General features: G+C 32.7%; 1 protein-coding gene across 2 annotated transcripts; it reads left to right on the top strand.

Annotated features, from left to right (window-relative positions):
• The first annotated feature begins 288 nt into the window (after positions 1-288).
• LOC108335386 (protein PIN-LIKES 7) lies at positions 289-6140 on the top strand. Of its 2 annotated transcripts, XM_017571399.2 has the most exons (11): positions 289-381; positions 2595-2816; positions 2987-3066; positions 3640-3764; positions 3996-4117; positions 4212-4421; positions 4694-4810; positions 4939-5039; positions 5131-5183; positions 5284-5472; positions 5586-6140. In XM_017571399.2, exons 2-11 carry the CDS (start codon positions 2679-2681, stop codon positions 5708-5710), a joined length of 1260 nt encoding a protein of 419 aa, XP_017426888.1. In that variant the 5' UTR covers positions 289-381; positions 2595-2678; the 3' UTR covers positions 5711-6140. The 2 variants fall into 2 exon arrangements, with proteins under 2 accessions (XP_017426888.1, XP_017426889.1); XM_017571400.2 differs by lacking the exons at positions 289-381; positions 2595-2816; positions 2987-3066 and adding an exon at positions 3090-3169.
• Positions 6141-14707: the final 8567 nt, after the last annotated feature.

Below are 14707 nucleotides of genomic sequence, written 5' to 3'. Positions count from 1 at the left end.
TTACCATATAGATAATCTGAGTTCTAATGTATTTGGTAAATTTTAAAATAATTAATATATTAATAAAAGTGTAGTTTCTTTTTTATAGAAAAAAATAAATAAGTAAAGAAAATGACTTAAGCGTAGGTGTACATTACCATGTCTCCAAAATAATTCATATAATAACATTGAACTTGCACCTATTTGCTTATTGACTCCTCAACTTTGGTCAAACTTGGAGGAGAGAAAAGAACAATCTCTCTTCCTCTCTCTCTCACTATATATATATATATATATATATATATACACGAAACTCATTCTTCTGAGGCAACTATCTTCTCTCTCTCCTTCCAACTAACTTCTTCGTAGCAGTTCTTTTGCAGAAAATTTCTGTGACTCCAGGTTTCCATTTCTTCTTTCTTCTTTCATTTCAACTGTAATTTTCCATTCACAAAGCATGTTTTCGTTTCATATACATTAATCACTGTTTAGAAATCTTAATTTATTTCTTTTCCCTTCTCACTTTCAAAGCCTTTCTTTTTCGGATGCTTTCTGTAATCATCATATACGTAAAAGATAATCCGTTTCGTCGGAAACTTTTTCCCTGCTGAGATCTTCTTAATTTGGGGACGCTCGTGTGTTGCATTTTTACCTGTATGCATGTTTCCGACGCTTGTGTGTTATATACGTATAAATGTACGTATGTAGAATTATAACCTTCTAGATACTGTAGATTTACTGCTTCTTATGTACTTTAGTGTTGTTCATATTTGTTATTAGGATGTGAATTATTATGCAGTTTTTCATCAGATTGCCACTGATATCATTAAAACTCTAACTTATAATTAAGAAAAAACAACACCAATATTGGAAATACCAAAAAATATACCTAATTTTTTTCACGTATATGTCTATGAATAAAAAGTTTTAAGTTGTCCAATAGAAATAAATAGAATAGACAGAAATAGTAAATGAGACTCCCCCATTTTTAAAACCCATAATTATTTTTTATCTTTATCAAAATAACAGCAGAAGTATACTTTGGAGACCACGCTGTATAAAGAAAGTAGGTATTGAAATTTCGATATATACGGCAGCAAAAGTGTAAGTACACATACCAAGCCTCTGATGATAGAATATAGCAGAACTTTCTTTAATATTCTGATAGAGTTATATTTCAATTTTACAACTACTGCAGACACGTGGTATCTAAGAAAATAAGTTTTCTGAAACAGTTTTATAAGCTTTTTTTAGATGTATTTTGCTTATTTTCTTTTGACACCACATCTAATGACTCGGCATTTTTGTATATTTGATCAAGTACCATCATATATCAGATCTAGTTTTTTCACCAAAAAGGAATGTTTGTTACTCTTATTCAGAAAACTAATTAAAAAACATTGTAAAAATCTCACCCTTCCATGCATTCATGTTCATATAAAACCTACTTGTCTTATAGAAGATTTATTGAATATATAATCATATGAAACCCTAATATATAATTGATTCCTAGCGTGAACTTTTTCTTTGGTACAATTTATATTCATAATTACTAATTAAAAAAACACATCTTGCCTTTTTTGGATGGAGGGATATCAACCTTTTATTTTTTGGCTTTTTTGTTGAGTTTGTCTTCATATTTTTTCTTTTATTCAAACAGTACAAGTATGAGATGTACACTTATGGTACCCAGCTAAAAACAAATAAACCGAAATCAGAAAAGATATGTGATCCCATCTATAAATAAATTGAAAAACTAAATTATTTTCAAAATAGATTATGGGTCTGGTATTTTGTTGTGTTGCCATCAATCATTCACCTTTTGAGATAACACTGCAATAAACAGTGGTGGGCTGAAGTTTGAACGTGAAGGCCAAACACGGAACAAAACCACCACTTGGGGAAGGTAGATCTGGGAACGTGCCAAAAACTCTAAAAAGTGAACTATATTCAAACTGTACCATTATATTCTTTCTTGTCGTTATTCACATGGAGAGATTTTAAAAATTTAATAAAGCAATTACCGAAATTAGGAAGTTGGACATTATGGTACATTATGTTGTTATAAATAAATTACTATGAAATCGCGCGGTGTAAAATTAGAAATGTGGGACTTGTATGTTTGTTAATGTCACTTTATAAAGTACACTTTACAGCTTCTTTCTGTGCATGTTTAAGATGTACTCGTAAGTTGGAGAGGAATCTGTCACAACGTTATACGTCCGTATAAAAGATTTCATTTGATTTCAGAAACCCTGTTGTCTCAGGAATCAACGCCTAACGTAACACTGCACCATCTACTCCGACGAATTTGAGGATATTGTCGTGATCTTTGGCTTTGTCTCTAGGAACTGATTTGAAATAATTCACTAGTTTTTTAATTAAAATTTGTTAACACGTTTAAAAACTGATTTGGTGATAAACCACGGCCAGTTGCAGTTTTCGAAACTAAACTCACTAGTTAGTCCGGTAAATATATTGAATATGATACTCACCAATTGGCTGTGACCCCACTTGAAAACACTAGTCAATCATTGGTTACTGTGACACTTTATCACTTTTTTTTTCTGTTCTGGATTCGAATGATTTATGGCTGTTCTTTCCTGTTTATATAGAGGAAAATAAAGCTGGAAAAAAGAGTCCAGTAGTAATATTAAGCAAAGAAAAGAAGTAGATCAGCACAAGAACATCAAAGGAAGATGGGTTTTGTGGAACTGTTGGAGGTGGCTTCTATGCCAATTATTCAAGTCCTTCTTGTCAGTGCATTGGGAGCTTTGATGGCAACTCGGTATTTCGATAATCTTCTTTCGCCTGATATCCGGAAAGCTTTGAACAAGGTAAGATATATGCACGTCATGTAAAACTTGTATGTAATGTTTATTGTGCTAATATACGCCTGTTAAATGTTCCTCCATTATCAGACAACAAATGCAACACAGATTCTGCATGGTTCTTATCAAACATAGTAACCTTTTTTTTGTCGTGTTTTTCTTTCCCTGTTTTGCAGATTGTCTTCCTTATATTCACTCCTTCACTTATATTTTCCAGTTTCGCCAAGAGTGTTTCACTTGAAGATATGATATCATGGTACGAACCGAGAGATTTAGTTTCAACTCTCAAATACTTCGTATGATTTTGAGTCAGTTTTAGAGAAACGCTGATCAGAATGAAAACAGTTTTTGTCAAACATGTAAGAACTATATTTTCAGTCAAAGTTTCTTTATGAACCAATTTTCGTATAAAAGAGATGAGCCAATCCGTCAAATCCTGTGTTATATATTACTAGTTTTATCCATCTATATACTTATTTTTATAAAAGTGACGTTCACTTTTCGTGCCTCCGCCAGCAATGTACTAAAATCTTCACTCATTTTCAAAAAAGGAAACGGATCATATGACCATGTTTGCATTGTTTATTTCTGTCAGAATATAATAACCTCTGTTAGGGGCAGAGAAGATGAGAAATCTCACTCGCTGGCACTGCAGACTACGGAGACATAAGCTTCATTAATTATAACGCAGACTTTGATGTTGTAACATATTTTTGTCACTGATAGTACTGTTGTATTTTTCTGTGCATGTTTGATGATTGAGAGTAGAGTATAAGTAACATATTATTTTTGTATTAATTGGTTGTTTTCGGCCTAACTTTCCATGCAGGTGGTTTATGCCAGTTAACGTTGGACTTACCTTCTTAATTGGAGGAATCATCGGATGGATACTTGTGAAATTACTGAAGCCTAATCTGAAAGTGGAAGGTCTTATTATTGCTGCGTGTTCATCAGGTATGTCATGGCATAGTATGTTCAGAAAGAGTAAAATTTGAAGGAATAAGAAGCTGAAGGTGGAAAAATTGACTATGTATTTAGACATGGATGCATATCTTGATACACTGTAAAATTTATGTCACCATCCCCAATACTTCTTTTTTCATTCCTTCTAAGCCGTGTCTCAATAATTTTATGAGATAAACTTCATCTAATATGTTCTTGTTTCATGAATCCTTCTTTTATCAGGAAACTTGGGGAACCTTCCTCTTGTTATTATCCCTGCTATCTGTGACGAGAAGGGAGGACCATTTGGTGAGCGTGATGTTTGCCGCAGTAATGGACTCTCTTATGCATCTTTCTCTATGGCGGTGAGGCCTCTACTTTCTTACAGTTAAAATTTTGCTAATAGCATATTGTGTTGTGTATCTTATTATCTCGTCTTGTTTTGTTAATTGTACGTAGCTTGGTGGCATCTTCATCTGGACCTACACTTTACAGACTATAAAAAGCAGATCATTGAAATTTAAGGCACTCGAGGCTGCTGAGATCATGAAGGTTCCCAACAAAGAGTTTGATGCTAATGCAGAAACTCTCCTTCTCAAGGATAATGACATCCAAAACACCATAGAAGTGCCCACATCTACCTATTATGGTGACACTGAAAACCAAATTGTAAGACCAACAACTCATGCACTCTCATAGCTATACTTGTTTCAGTAGGAGGGAAGATTTTGAAAATGAAAACTAGTTTACATTTATTCGGCATCAGTTTAATAAAGAATGTGAGAATCTATCTAACTATATGAAAGTGATTATCCACACAGTTCATTTAGTATAATCCTATTTATTCTTTTTTGATACCTGCTCAAAGTATGCATATATCACATATCTGTATCAAACATCCTCGAATACAACTAGTTAATAAAAGGGATGTGAATTCTCAGCCTGTAGACCAAGATCAGTCCAGTGGATCAGAGAAGACCGAATCGCTATGGCATAGAATAGTGGAAGTTATTAGTCAGTTTCTGGAAGAACTCATGTCACCACCAGCAATTGCAACAGTGAGTTTCCTTTTTCTTCTGCTTTCCTTTCTGTTTACTTTGTTAGATTCTTTTCTGGATTTTGGTCTGTAGTTTGTACTACTTCAATGTAATATGGCATTCACCTACTTCCTTATTTGCACTATCAGTTTCTTGGTTTTCTCTTTGGTGGGGTTGCATGGCTAAGGAACCTAATAATCGGAGACAGTGCTCCACTGCGTGTCATCCAAGACTCTCTCCAATTACTAGGGTACGTGACTTTGCTCACAAGACCAAATTGTTCTGCAGTGCAAGTTCTTTTCCAACCAAGCTGTTATCTGATTGAACTCATTGTTTTTCAGGAATGGAACCATTCCTTGCATCACCCTTTTGCTTGGTGGTAACCTCACTCAAGGTATAAAAAAACTAGCCACCATATATATCATATAGCATACTCTTTAACCAATTGCATGGTCCAAAACCTGACTTATCTAAACTTTGTCTTGAAATTACAGTAGGCTTGAAATCGTCTGCTATCAAACCATTGACCCTCATCAGCATCATCATAGGCCGACTTTTCCTGCTACCTTTGATTGGACTGTTCATTGTAAAAGCAGCAGCAAATTTTGGCTTACTCCCGGTTGATCCTTTGTTTCAGTATGTGCTGGTGATGCAGTATGCCATGCCACCGGCTATGAATATCAGTAAGTCAAAAATTGCATTCCACGTACACATGCTTTTAATTGAAGTATCTTTTCTTGATCTTTCATATGCTATAGATTTCTCATTGACAAAATTCAATGCATTCATTACGCAGGTACCATGGCTCAGCTGTTTGATGTAGGAAATGAAGAGTGTTCAGTTATACTGTTATGGACATATAGTGCTGCAGCCATAGCACTCACTGCTTGGTCAACATTCCTCTTGTGGGTATTATCTTAAGGTGTCTTTGGTTCCTGATGACTTTACTAAAACAAAAAAGAGAAAAAAAAAATACAGAAACTCTTCAGAAGATCAAACTCTTGTACATACTATGGCTGTGTGACTGACTCTGTTATACAGCAGTTTTCTTTCACCCCTTCTGTTCTGTTCGAGGTCACATGAAGAAAGAGGAATTTTTAGTGTAATTTTGGCTTTGGTTGTTCTTGTATCAACCTCTGCTACACAACAAGGAAGTTAGATGACTGAAGAGTCAGTCTTCTATGATTAGGTTTTTAGTGTTTTTCTATTTATATAGTTCTCGTTTGGAAAAAGAATAGAAGGTCCAATTTTTCTCATTCTTTGTATTTTATTCATTTTTGTTTCAATTCTTGCAGTTGTAATTTAGTAACGAGTCTATGTTTAATAATAATAAATTGTTATAAAAGTTTCAGTAACTAGTCTTAATTATTGTTTGATAAAAGTTTGTTAAATAATATTTAAGATATTAAAAAACTTTTGGTCGGATTCTATTTTATTTGAATGTTCATATCTTGCAATATAAGAAAGTTATTATTTATAGATTTTCATGGGACAAAGAGCTAATACAAGAATATTAAAGAGTAATTCAGATTTAGGATTTACAGAACTTTTGATAACCAAATTCTTAAAAATCTCATACCTTACAATATTTTATTTTTATACATTTCAAATGCTTATTATTTCTCGATTATAAAAACATACAAAAAAAAAAAATTCGTCCAAGACATGCTTAAATTACAAGAAAATTGATAGGGAAATGCATCTTCTTCCTACGACGTCTTGCGTTTTCATAAATATTTTCTGGAATTTAATTTTTTTATATAAAAATACACAATTTAAAATATATTTTGTATTTTTTATTTTAAATATATGCTTTAAAATATTTTTTGTATTTTAAAATAGAAAAATTATATTTTAATTTGTACAATACAAAATATATTTATATTTTAGATTATATAATTAAAAATGTAAAAAGTTATATTATAAATTCTAAAATCTAAAATATAAAATATGTATGGAGTTACAGGTTGGAATTATAGAGGTGCTAAAAGAAATGGCCGTTGTGAAATGATAAAATGAAATTTTGATTCATTGTCATAAGTTGAATAGAAGGTGTCAGAAATTTACACTTTTATTCTTCACATGGTGCAATTGAATGTATGTTGAAGTAATTGAATTCTTTAATATATTTGATTTTGATGTTGTTTGAGTCATGGAATGAAAGTAAGAATTCTTTATTAGTCTCTTTTAATATTATTGACTATGTTAGTAAATGCAGTTAAGAAATACAAAGTTATTAAGTTAAGAATGTTTAAAAGTAATACATATTTACTTTGAATTTAAAAAAAACGAAAAATTAAATTAAAATTAAATAAAGTTAAATTTATTTTTAATTTTAAAATTTTAACATACAAAATTAAAACTTATATTTTTTTAAAATTTTAATTTAATTTAATTTAATATTTAAATTTAAAAATAAATAAATATATTCAATGACATTAACTTCTATTATTATATGACATGTTAGTATTTGAGTGAAAGATAATTTCATAGTTAAAATAAAATTAACGTACATGACTATATTTAAATTATATCAAAATTTAAGAAAAAATAAATTTTAATTTTACGTTTAAATTTAGAGATTAAAAATAAATTTAAACAGATAAATTTTAATTTTACATTTAAATTTAAAAATTAAAAACAAATTTAATCAAATTAAATATTAAATTTTATTAAATTTGTGTGTTCTATTAAATCTTTGAAATTAAAAATAAATTTAATAAACTAAAATTTAATTAAAAATAAATTTAATTAAATTTTTACTACAAATTTCTATTAAAAAGAAATTAAATTAAATTAAAAAGAAATTTTATTAATTTTGTGTGTTCTATTAAATTTAATTAAATTTTTCTGTTATATTTTTTCATTACATGAAATGGTATAAGTTATTCCTAATAAATTTTCATTTCATTTATTTAAAATTAAAATAAATTATTTAGATATTAATTTGATATTGTAACACCCAAACGGAATGTGAAGTGTATAATAATAAAGTACAAATTATATAACATTTTTGTTAAATTTATTTATTTATTTACTTTTAACAATGCAGAAACAAAACCTATGTTCGTACATTACGCAAAACAAATGTTAATTATCTTTTACAATCATTAAATTAAGTACACTTAAATAAAAATAATATAAAATCCCAACAAATATTATATCCGGTCTTTCTTGTCGAGCTACTTCAAAACCATTTACTCTCGTACAATAATTGCAAATTAAATCACAACTACAACATACAAAGATGAACAACCAGAAATATCATATAATATAACAGAGTATAAACATATTAAAACAGACTAACAAACCATAACATCATATATTGACACAAGATATCATCACAACGTTTCACAAAATTAATGTTGTTCCCTTGTAATTCGCCATCACAACATGTCCTCATTAAAAGGTGATTTGAGTCATCTTTCATCGCAACTTCAAATATATTCCCCTGACTCTTCAAGGACTAACGAATCAAAATACAGATACTATATGCATTAGCACACTATACTCAACACAAGCCAAAGTCATTAGACGAGACATCTACCCTTTTTATTTCCTTGCGCAAAAGAAAAAGTGACACTCAAATCTCTGTCTCATACAAAACATAAACTTATATTATAACGATATGCTCACACATTCGACGAAATTACAAACAAATAACATAATTTACGTGCACAACAAAAACTCATACATATTCTCAACAACATATATTAAAACCAAGCAAAAAATAGACCAAACAACATAACCCAAAGATCTCAATGATTGACTAAGAGAATTTGTTTTACTTAAGCACCCCCCCTGAAATTACCAACTTCACACCCTTGTCCATTAAAACAAAATTTTTGATGCACCCCATGTAATTACTAAGTTCACATCCCTATCCACTAAAACAAAATTTCTTATACACCCCCTCCCCTTTTTACTAAATACAATTTTTTTCAAGTTTTTATTTAATTTTTCTCTCACTCTTATGGTAGGCTCTACGTGGTATACCAATTACTCAACTTTGTCACCTTTTACTCCCTCCCTTTCACGTAAAACACACCCGCCTCTTCCTATTCTCTTCTCTTTTACTTTCATTTTCATTTTTCTTCACACATAAGAGACACTTCATCCTCTCTTCTTATTTTATTTTTCAACTACCCCAACATTTAACTCCATTCCTTCATTTCTCTCTAAACTCTAGTAAGGCACACATTTCTTTCTACTCTTTTATTTTACTTCTTCATACAACCCCAAAACTCAACAACTCACAACTCTAACCACACTTTTAACACTCACTTATTCACTCATCTCTTTTATTAAAAGGAAGAGAAAATTCACCCCTTCACACTCCACATACTCTAAATTTAGAGTGTAGGATGTATGTCACATGCAAACCATAAAAACATAATAAGAAGACTTTCAAATATAACAAAGAAACACAATATATATATATATACACACACACAACTATGAAACACAACAAGAAACCAAAACATGCATTCTTTCACATCCACCACAAGCTTTGAAATATCCATGATACCCATTTTGCACATGCACATGGTTACACCCTTTATATGCAACATCAAAATACAACCCATGCAAGCATCCCATCTTTCATATATAGCATGACAACGAAAATCCCACCCTTTACAAAATATAGATATATCTATGGTTCTCCCTTCACATACAACAACAAAGCATATACCCATGCAAACCCCATCAAGTAACCATGCAAGTTAGAGATTGAAACTAACCCCAACTCCATGCAAAACATATTTCATAGTTGTACCCCTTACATGCAACAACCAAACATATTTCATGGTCACTCCCTTTACCTTTAGTTTTCCATAAAATCTTCAAGAGTTCTTTGATGTCCTAACTCCTCTCCTCTTGTTGCAACACCAAGGTCACTCCAGCTCTTGGCTCCTCTCCAACACACTACTTTGGGTAGCAAAAACATAAACCTTTTTCACCACTCACAAACACTCAGTTTTTTGTGTAGGAACAAAAGTAGTGTTTTCCCTCTAACTTTAACTTACATTCCAACTGACCCTCCTAAATATAACTTGTTTTTGAAGTAAATTGAAACACTCTGCCAAGGAGTCACATGCCCCCAAAAACATACCATACAAAAACAAAGTAATAAAGTTAGGAAGAGACAAAACCCAATACTCTCTTTTGCCAACAAAACAGTGACATCCTTTGCAAAAAAAAAAAAAATCTTCATCAATCTGTAGAGTTTATTTAGAGTTTAAAATTTAGGATTTAGTACTGACATTAATTGATTAATGTTATTAATGTAATTGATTAAAAAGATAGTTTTTGCAATTTTTTCTTTTAAATTTGATTCATTGCGCCAAAACTAACTATAATTAAAATGAGATTAAAATTGATTTTATGAATATTCTAAGTTTTACTATCAATTTAAACGTACACATACTCTATTAAGATCTACTTATTCTATACCATTCACTGCATATGACATTATAAAAAATAATAACTTAATCTTCTTTTTGACACAGTAACAAAAGGATTTAGAAAGACTCATTCTAATGGGTTATGAATTTCACCCAAGTCTAATCATATACTATAACTAGATTATGTCATTTAACATTGACAAATGCGATTTTTGTCACCAGAAGTCAATATGTTCAAGTGGTGGTCTTTGTATGAAATACTATTCGTTTGTACTTTTGAAGAAAATTTTATCATATTTGTCTTCTATACATGCATAAGGGAGAAAATTGTCTTTAAATAATAAGATTGACAAATTTGAACATGATACAAGAAGGAATTATACTACTATTAATAACTTGTTTACTTCACCGGTTGATTTGATTAAAAGGAAAGATTGTTTTCTTCAAACTATTATTAATATTGCACAACGGAAAGATTTAGAAGAGCGTGTTACGGTTAATAACCAAGAAGAGAGAGGTGAATTGATTCTTTTAAAAATTGTGATTTTCTTATAGAACTTTTATCAAATAGTTGGTAAAATAAAAGTGCAAAGATGGGGAAAATCACACAATATTTTATCCTGATTCGAATCATAAGATTTTACGTATAGTCGTTAATCACTATAAATAGTGATTAACTTTTTCACTAAAATAGTATCGTTGTAGATTATAATAAGATTATATAAATATTAAAGGACAGAGAAAACCTTCCTTCAACACACAATGGAAGAACCTGCTCAATCAACTTGAAGAGAACCGCTTCAACCTTAGACCCACTAAGCGCAAGCTTCTCCTATTCACCAGACTTGATTTGAGTATACTAACACTTGAGAACTTCATCAAACTTTTCTTTATTCTTAAATGACTTAGTTAACCTCTTAGAGGTTTAAGAAGGTGTATATAAAGCCCAGGACTCTGGAACTGAAAGGTCTGTTCCTAACTGTCAATGATAATCGATTATCATAAGTGATAATCGATTATTTACTGCCGTTATGGGATTTTCAAAAAAGTGATAATCGATTATTCTAAGAGATAATAGATTATTTACGCATCCTGGACAATATTAAATCAAACAGTGATAAACGATTATTCTGTGTAATAATTGATTATTTACCTAAGTAACTTTTTTCTAAATTGACTCGTGATAATTGATTATCACATGAAATAATTGATTATCTGTGTAATGAATCCCTAAGAAAGGAAACTTTTAAGTATTTTTACATCATCAAAACTAATCCTATACAATTTGTTTCTACAAAAATGCTTTAAACATAGATGCACCAAAAGTCTTCAATTCTTCCGCTTTTAACATCATCAAAACTTCATAATAACTTCAAGATACCAATGTTCCTCATTGGTAACACAAACCTTTTCTTTTTCACAAATAAGAGATATAATTTCTGATCTCGCTCTTTTATTTAATGTAGTTTTGCTAATATAGCTTATTGTGATTCAGATGTAAGCACCTATCAATTCATACTTCCTAACTTTGTTGCTTCTATATTTGTGTCAACACTCAATTTTGTCCGGGTTGTAAAAAATGTGTTTTTATTGGTTTTTTTATTATTTTTCTTTATTTCACCTTCTTGTTTTATTCTATTTTTATGTATTCAGATTTTTGCTTTTAATTCAATTTCTTTTTTTTTTCTTATCCGCAATTTGTTTTAATAGAGTTAATTAATCAAAATAATTAAAAAATTGAAAAATAAAATTAAAACTGAAAATAATAAAAAAAAAATAAAATAAAATTGAAAAAAAAATAGAAAACGTGGAAAAGGGCGCGTATGGAAGGCGTGTCTGAGGGGAGGGGACAAGGTGGTTAAGGAGAATTTTTCCAAGATTTTTGGAAAAAGGGGGACCAGGTAGTTAGAAGGGGATTTTGCCAAGATTTTGGGGAGCAGAATTTTGTTGGATCAGAGAGAGAAAAAAAGGAAAAAGGGTGCACACGAGAAACCATCATCTGGGATCATCACCCAGAATCATCATCGGCACTGGCACCGGCAAGAGGAGGTCACCGGATACACAGCTAGCAGTAGCAGCAGCCATAGCAGCAGGTAGGTCTTTTGTTCACCTGTATGTTCAAATTCATCATGTATGCTTACTGCATAAGCTCCATGCACCCTTGTCTCGCCAGCCCATGCACCATTGTCACAGAATCATCTATCCCACTCATGCTCATATGCACACTACACACTCATCGTTTCCAATACCAAATGGACAAGATTCAACCAACATTAAACCCATCAGTAAACATTAAAAAATTAGGGGAGGCAGAGAGGGAAAAATGGTGTTGCAGGGGGGCATTAGGCCTTCGAGAAAATCCTCGAATGGGGAGGAAGAGGGTGGCTGATTGTTTCGTGGTTGGCGGTTTGGAAGTAGTAGTCTGCTGTGTGGTGGTGGCAGTGGCGTCGCTTAGGTCGTCCTGGTAGGTGATGGTGACCGTGTGGGTGGCCGAGAAGGTGGACGAGTATAGGCACGGGGGGGGGGGGAACATTATCGTGACAGTGGTCGTGTTCGTCGTGGAGGTTTTAGCAATGGTGAAGTTGATGTTGATGGATGATGATAGCACGAGCGGATCGGAGATGAAGACGGAGGAAAACCATCCCTGAGAATCTCTGGTTTTCGAAGAGAGAGAAGTGGAGACGGTGGTGTCTTGGCTGACGGTGGTTCTGGTGGTGCGAGGGGTAGCCGGAGAGGCCAAGGCGCGTTTTGTTTGAGGTGACGGTGGCCGGCTATGGCAGAGGTGGTGATCAGTTGTGGTGCTGAACAAGAGACCTTGAATCTCTGGAGAAGGTGCGAACTGGCGTGAAGGAGTGGGAATGAGGATGAATCTCTGAACCCCTAGGAAATTCTAGGTTAGAAAGCATTGGACTGTGCCAGGCCCAGAAATGACCGTACGTCCGGGAGCCTTGGGCCTCTTTTGGAACGCTCGTTATATAGCGTCCGTTCGCCATCTCCCCAACACGAACGCTCGTTATCAAAATGAACGAGCGCTCGTTAACCTTAAGCCTTTACGTCCGTTCGCCATTCAATAACGAACGTTCGTCCTTAAGCTTCCATTTTTGACCGTCCGTTCGTCGTTTCAAACAACGAGCGTTCGTCCTTAAGCTTCCATATCTCAACGTCCGTTCGTCATGTCAATAACGAACGTTCGTCCTTAAGCTTCCATTTTTGAACGTCCGTTCGTCATGTCAGTAACGAACGTTCGTTCTTAAGCTTCCATTGTTGAACGTTCGTTCGTCATTTCAATAACGAGCGTTCGTCACTCAGCCTCAATTTCTCAACGTCCGTTCGTCATCTCTTCAACGAGCGTTCGTTATTCAGCCTTCGTTCCCAACGTCCGTCCGTTATATCTCTCGACGAACGCTCGTCATTCAGCTCACATTTCTAAACGTCCGTCCGTTATATCCCCCAACGGACGTTCGTCCTCTCCCCAACGAACGCTCGCTATCCTTAATATTATCCCCCAACGGACGTTCGTCCTCTCCCCAACGAACGCTCGCTATCCTTAATATTGTCCCCAACGTCCGTTCAGTCTCTCCAATTTCTTTTGTTTATTTATTTTTCTTTATTGTCTTATTTTATTTTGTTCTATTTATTTATTTTAGACATTTACTTATCCTAAAATATATATTTAATAATACAATATTGATAGTTTAAATAAAAAGAATTTACAAGAAAAGCTTTAAAGGTTTAAAGCGCACGTGTGACCGCTCGCGTCGTCCTTGTGCTAAAAACCTTTTCTTCTTTTCTTAAATAAAATTTCAAAAATACGTTTTAAAGGTTTAAGCACATGTGTGACCGCTCGCGTCGTCCTTGTGCTAAAAACCTCTTCTTCTTCCTTAAATAAATTTACAAGAAAAGTTTTAAAGGTTTAAGCGCACGTGTGACCGCTCGCATCGTCCTTGTGCTAAAAACTTTTCTTCTTTTCTTAAATAAAATTTCAAAAATATGTTTTAAAGGTTTAAACACACGTGTGACCGCTCGCGTCCTCCTTGTGTTAAAAACCTTTTCTTCTTTTCTTAAATAAAATTTCAAAAATATGTTTTAAAGGTTTAAACACACGTGTGATCGCTCGCGTCCTCCTTGTGTTAAAAACCTTTTCTTCTTTTCTTAAATAAAATTTCAAAAATACGTTTTGAAGGTTAAGCACACGTGTGACCGCTCGCGTCGTCCTTGTGCTAAAAACCTTTTCTTCTTTTCTTAAATAAAATTTCCAAAAATATGTTTTAAAGGTTGAACACTCGTGTGATCGCTCGCATCGTCCTAGTGTTCAATACCTTTCTCTCTTATTTACGTAATATTAAACGAGGGTATGAGTGCTCGTGCGATCGTCCGCATCAGCCTAGCACTCAATACTCTCAAGTCTTCCTAAATAAGTAGATAACGGTATGAGTGCTCGTGTGATCGTTCACATCGTCCTAGTGCTTAATATCGTTATCTATCTTTTAAAAAAATAATAATAATTAAAAAT

Source organism: Vigna angularis, chromosome 10 (assembly GCF_016808095.1).
Source record: "Vigna angularis cultivar LongXiaoDou No.4 chromosome 10, ASM1680809v1, whole genome shotgun sequence".
Classification (NCBI taxonomy): Eukaryota; Viridiplantae; Streptophyta; class Magnoliopsida; order Fabales; family Fabaceae; genus Vigna; species Vigna angularis.
This window is presented reverse-complemented; position numbering and strand designations above follow the sequence as displayed.